The 6,000-nt window shown below is 55.5% G+C and overlaps 1 protein-coding gene across 1 annotated transcript in view; it reads left to right on the forward strand.

The window, feature by feature from the left end:
• The window catches only part of FADS2 (fatty acid desaturase 2), a 42,779-nt gene extending 39,070 nt beyond the window's left edge, over window positions 1-3,709 (forward strand). The window contains exon 12 of the mRNA XM_020967999.2: window positions 34-3,709. Within this exon, the coding sequence (XP_020823658.1) occupies window positions 34-85 (52 nt within the window). The 3' untranslated portion in view covers window positions 86-3,709. The remainder of the gene's footprint in view (window positions 1-33) is intronic.
• The last annotated feature ends 2,291 nt before the right edge of the window (window positions 3,710-6,000 follow it).

Below are 6,000 nucleotides of genomic sequence, written 5' to 3' on the forward strand. Positions count from 1 at the left end.
ATGACCCTAAGAGCCTCCTCTTCCTCTCCACAGGTCCTTGAAGAAGTCAGGAGACCTCTGGTTGGATGCTTACCTCCACAAATGAAGCCCACCCCCCTTAGGGACCTGTGGGGAAGGGAGGCAGGGGCTGAGCAGCACGTTTGAGTTAGGGTGGACCAAGCTCCTCCAAGAGGGCTCGGGGCCATTTCAGGAAACCTCCATGGGAGCCCCCTTTGATACCCCTTCCCCTCTTGTCTCTCTGCCTCCCCTTCTCTCTCCTGTCTCTGTCTCCTCTTTCCTCTCTGTCTCTCTCCTCCTCCCTTTCTTCATTCTCTCCCTCTCTTTGCTCTTTCTCTCTTTCCCTTCTCTCTCTCTCTGTCTCTGTCTCTCTCTGTCTCTGTCTCTCTCTGTCTCTCTTCTGTCTGTCTCTCCTCTCTCTCAGTCTCTCTCAGTCTCTCCCTCTGTCTCTCTGTCTCTTTGTCTCTCTCTGTGTCTCTGTGTGTGTGTGTGTCTCTCTCTCTGTCTCTCTCTCTCTCTCTGTGTCTCTGTGTATCTCTCTCTGTGTCTCTCTGTCTCTGTCTCTCTCTCCCTCCCCCCAGAGCACAATCCCCTTCTCCAATTTCCTGCCATCTGGCAGCGGCTGATCTGACTCAGTTCTTTCCAGGGGATGATCTGACTCAGTTCTTTCCAGGGGATGGGGGTGTAGTGGTCGGGACACACGATGAGCCCTTTGGGTGTTGGGGTCGCTATGATCCAAGCCTAAATGTTGACCTCATCCCTCGTCACATTCCAAGCCTGGCTTCTGCTTCTGGCCTTCACAGGACAGGCTGCCCTCCTTCTTCACCCTGCCATGATTCCCAGCTCTCTCTTTCCTGAGGGAAAGAAAGGGATGGTGCGTGTTGTCCTCAGTCACCAATCCCCCCACGCCCCTGCCTGTCGCCAGGGTAGGAAGCCTCTGCCAGCTGCTGGCCTAGCCTCTGGGCCTTGGCCCAACACTCTCCACACCCCTGGGAAGTTGTGATAAGCCCTAACCCTCAGACCTGCTGTTTGGGGCCTGCCTAGCCAGCAGAGTCCCTCGCCCTCAGCCCTGCTGGCCATTTCACACTGAGCCTGGGCAACTTACAAACGGCCTGCTGATTTATCCTGAAATGTGGGTCATTCTCAGGACCAGAGCCTTTGGGGGCCTCCCTCAGAGGATCACCCTGGTGTGGCGGGAAGAACACCAGGTGAGCTATCAGGAGTCCCGGGTTCAAATCCTGGCTCAGTGACTTACTGCCCGTATGACATTGAGAAAGCAATTTGGGCTTCGTTTTCTTCTGTTAGAGAGGGGATCAGACTGGATGGACCCCAGGGCTCCTCCAGGTCTGAAACCCTCTGATCCTGTGACCAGCTCAGCCTGGTTTCAGATTAGAAACGCCTGGTACCCCCTTTCCTCCCAAGAGCATCGCTGGCTTGGAGCTGGTCGAAAAGTCAAAACTCCACTGACTCCCCCCCCCCCCCGCTGGAGCTGCCCAGCATCCCCCAAGCCCCAATTCATTAGTCCCAGGGCCTGTCCCTCAGGTTGCCTTTTGAGCCTATCACTGGGACTGGAGAATGCCCAGAACAGATGGGCAAATGAGGCAGCTGTTCATCCTGCCTTCTTTGGATGTCTCTGGAGGGTTTTCTGCCTTCCCTTCAGGCATGTCCCAGCCTCAAAATCAGAGGAGTTCACCTGCCCCCACTCCCGTGCTTGGCACCCCGGGCACCGCGGTAGTGCTCAGTGCCTAACTGTGGGAGCATCGATTTAGAAAGCCAGAGGGGAAGGGTGACCTTAGGGATTAGAGAGCCCACGCTCACCTCCTTTTACAGATGGGGAAACTGAGCCTCAGAAAGGCTCGCCTGAGATCACACAGGTAGTGAGGAGCACAGCAGGGCTTCCAACCCATGTTGTCCGGCCCCAAATCCATTGCTATTTCTGCTAGACCGAGCTGCCTTCTCTTTGGAGTAGCAACCTTTGGCCTCAGGCCACCTCTCTCAGGCACACATCACAGTGGCCTTAAGATCTGGGAAGAAAATTCTCCTCCTTCTCCTTTTTGACCCAGATGCTGGGAGGGGGCTCCCTCACAGCAGGGAGTCCAGAGGACAAACATTCCCTCTGATCCTGTCCTGGGGCTAGGCAGTGGTTAGCTTCTCCCTCGGGCCACCCTTGTACACCCAGGCCCAATGACAGTGGGGGCTTTTCAGACTTCTTTTGGGGCCTCACTTTCCCCTCTCTGTAAAACAAAGCAGGTGGACTGGATTACTGGCATCCAGTGTCCAGCACCTCTACGAGTACCAGCGCGATCCGTCTCCTCTCATGGCCCTCCTTCCAGCCATGGCGTCTGTCCTTCCCCGTCCTGGGAGAGCCCTCGTTTTGCTTAGTGTTAAGCCGGGCAGTTCAGAGGGGTCCCAGGAAAGGGCACCTTTGGCTCTCGGAGGGAAGATGAAGCTTTGGCTGGTGGCGATGGCCAGCTTCCAGTCTTGGTCTTTGAGGAAGCCCCATAAGGGTAAGAAGTGATGCTTGCCAAGGGATTGTTGGGGTGGAGGGAGCACCCCAGGCAAACAGCCAAGTCTCACCCTCTAAGAAGCTTCAGGAGATAAGGGAGATGACACTGGAGGGATTCTCCGTTGCCCCTTCTTCCCCTCCCCTGCTGGGTAGGATTTGACCACTCCTACAGCAGGTCCCCTTCTAGGCTTTAGAAATGCCCGACTGTACTAGCTCATCCTCGAGCAGGATGTGTGAGACTTACTAACTTCTGTCTTCCGGGACCACCAAGGGCTCTTTATCCCTTAGTTTTATATGCGCTGATAACTATTTTCAGGTTGAGTATAAGAACTAGATTTAGGTGGTCACATCCCTGTGACCCCCCATTCCAAAGGTGTGGGATGGTGGTTAGCAGTATTCACTGTCCATAGCATTCCCTTTAAAAGTCTTAACTGGATTAGAATGTATGCTGTTGTCAATGGAGGGGTCCTTGGGGCTCCCAGGAAAATCATCCTTCTCCAGTGCTGCCCTACTCCCGCACCCCCAATGTCCCTGAGCCTGCTAGAGGGGGCGGGCGAGGTGGAGATGGCAATGTGGAGGTGAGCCCTGAGTCTTAGATTGGCAGAGAGCCCTGAGTGCCCTGGAGGTTCGGAGGTGGAGAAGGGAAGGGACCCGAGAAATGATTAAAGGTTGGGAAGGAGAAAGTGAGGAAAGGAGTTTGTGCTAGAGGAGGACAAGTCTGGGAAGGTGAGGGATGGGGAAGGGAGGGCGCAGCTAAGGGTCCAGGGGGAGCACAGAGGATGGGAGGAGTGCCTGACATCACCGTGCCCCACAGCTGGGTCTCTAACCTACTAACACATTAGTTCTTCCCAGGGAATGAGGAAGGTGGCGTTTTAGGTCTGTTAGTGTCGCATTGGAGGGTGGGGGGTGGCGGGTGGGGGGCAGGAGAAATGCTCATCTAGCCTGCCGACCTGGTGCTTCTTTGTTGGGGCTAGCTCTGGTGGCAGTTCTGAACTGAATGTTCTTCATGTTTGGAGGGACCTTTCCTGACCCCCTACCCCCATCCTCAAGCCACTTCCCCCTCCCCCATGGAGGCAGAATTCTTAGGAAACAAGAACTTGATTTTATGATTCCTCCCCCCCCCCCCGCAATGTCTTGGGAATGAATGAAAGGCCCGTTTTATTCTGATGTTCTTGTTACTCAATAAAAATCAACCTTTTGTGTTAAGCCAGGTCTGGTGGTGGTGTGTAACCTCTGGGAATCGGCTGGCCACTGCAGCCACATCCTGGGGATGCTCCAGGCCCACACAGGGCAATGCGGAATGTCCTGGCCTGTGGCTGGGGGCTGGCTGGGCTGCCTGGCCCCGTGTGGGAAGGCGGTTGGCCTGCGATGAGCCGGGTTGGGGCTCAGTGTCCAGCATCAGGAATGTTCTGAGCATCTTGTCCCCAGGGAAAGAGCTCAGGTTGGGAAGCAGGGAGAGGGCCAGGTCTAATTCCCAACTCTGCCTGCTTAGCGCCTTGGCCTTGGACAACTTCAGAACTCTGCAGGCCTCAGTGTCCCCCACTGTAAAAGGAGGAGCTTAGATTAGGCGGTCCTCCCTCTAAGCTGACCTCTCTGGTGTCCCCCCTCTGAGGCTGGCTGCTTCTTCTGCCCTGCCCCCTGATACGCAGGGCTCCTTGGCCTCCCCTGTGGTCTGCAGAGCCTCCCTCTGCTGTCCCTGGCTCTCAGCCACCTCCTTTTCATGTTCCATCCTGCCCACCCCTCATCACTGCCATCAGTGAATCCCTCTACACTCTCCCCCCTCCTCAGTAAGCTGAGCACCTGAATTGTCATTTTTCCACCCCAGCCCCTTGCAAGGGGTCTGGCCTCCCAGGCTCTCAGCTTCAGCTCCCCTGACCCAACCACACACAGGAGGGGCCCTGCCGCGGCACACAGGGCCCGTCCCTTTCCCTGGCTCTGTTCCTGCTGCCTGAGTGCCTGGTGAGGACTCTGCCTTGGCTAAATCCAGGCTTCATTCAGAGGGGGATTGCCCCACCAGGGAGACGCCCAGGAGTCTGGGTACAGGAACTCTTGCCAAGGCCCCATCTGTGCAGACGTCATGCCTGGGGCCCCAGTGGGCTCCATCTGTCTGCCTGGGGCCCATGCTCAGCGAGGGCCTGCAAGGGTCAAGTCCAGGCATGAGAAGACTTCTTCCAGCTCTCAGGCCCGGGGCAGGCTGCCACTCCTCAGCTATCAGACAGCCTGGGGCAGGACAAGGCCCTGGAAATGGTGCTGACCTCTCTTTGCCTCCGTATTTACCTCTGTAAAAACAAAGGGCTTGGGCCAGGCCATCTGTAAGGTCCTTCCCCTGCTAGAGGTCCATGAAATACTTATCACTCGGAGCCACGTTCTACATGGGCAGGAATAATCTTAAGAGTTTCTCATCTTTGTCTCCAACGTCATATCAAGCCAGGGCGCCGGAACGTAGATGAACCTTAGAACCCAAAACCCAGTGTCAGGGCTGGGATGGACCTTCAAACAGAGGTCAGAAGGGCCTGAAAATGTCAGAGCTGAAAAGGACCTTAGAACAAGGAATGTCAGAGCTGGGAGGGGCCTTAGAATAGGAAATGTCAGAGCTGGGATGGACCTCAGAACAGGGAAAGCCAGAGTTGGGAAGAGCCTGGAGGGAACCTAGAACAGGGAACATCTGAGTGGGCATGGGGAAGTGGGCTTTTGATTTCTAGTTCAACCCCTTATATTTCCCAGATGGGGAAATCAAGGCTCTTCTTAAAGGAATGATATGGCCAAATTTGGTGTGATATCAAGTTAGAGGCAGTACCTATCCTAGAACTCAGCACTCCTTAGAAATGTCCCTTGTCTGGAGGATCTCACAGCCTGGTAAGGGGTCAGGGTCTATGCCCAAAGAGCTTTCATGCCAGGGAGGATGTGGGAGCTGAAGTGCCGCTTCCCCAGTGCAGGGAGCCCCATCAGGACCAGGAAAACTGGCGAGGGAAGGGCCGGCTGGCCGTGGGATGGCACACTCTGGCAGCAGGTATATTCTTGGGAACTCTCGGCCCATCTGGAGAACCAGTGCATGGCAGAGGTTGCCAGAGCACGGCCAAGAGGAAGGCTGGGCACAGCTGCCCTGGGTCTGGTGCCAGGGTCCCTGTCCTCTCCGGGGATTAGCCCAACATGAGGAGCTCCTGGCCATGCCAGCCCCCACCTGAGGTTTTCACTCGTCTCTCCCACTAAAAGAAGTTTTTTCTGATGCCCCCAAGTGCTAATGCCCTCCCCCTCTACTTTGTATTCTGCATATATTCATTTTGTATCTGTGTGTGTGCACGGCTTCTCCCCCAACAGAATGCGGGCTCTTTGAGACAGAATTGTTTCCTTTTTTGGGGTCTTCATATCGCCTCTGTCCAGCATGGGATGTGGTTCACAGTAGGTGTTTAATAAAAGCTCGGTTACGGCAGGTGGTGTGCTTGGATTACCAGCTACACCATGGTCGGCCAATTTTCCCTCCCCAAGGAGCTGATCTC

This window comes from Phascolarctos cinereus, unplaced genomic scaffold, assembly GCF_003287225.1.
Source record: "Phascolarctos cinereus isolate Bilbo 61053 unplaced genomic scaffold, phaCin_HiC Scaffold_9;HRSCAF=440, whole genome shotgun sequence".
Classification (NCBI taxonomy): Eukaryota; Metazoa; Chordata; class Mammalia; order Diprotodontia; family Phascolarctidae; genus Phascolarctos; species Phascolarctos cinereus.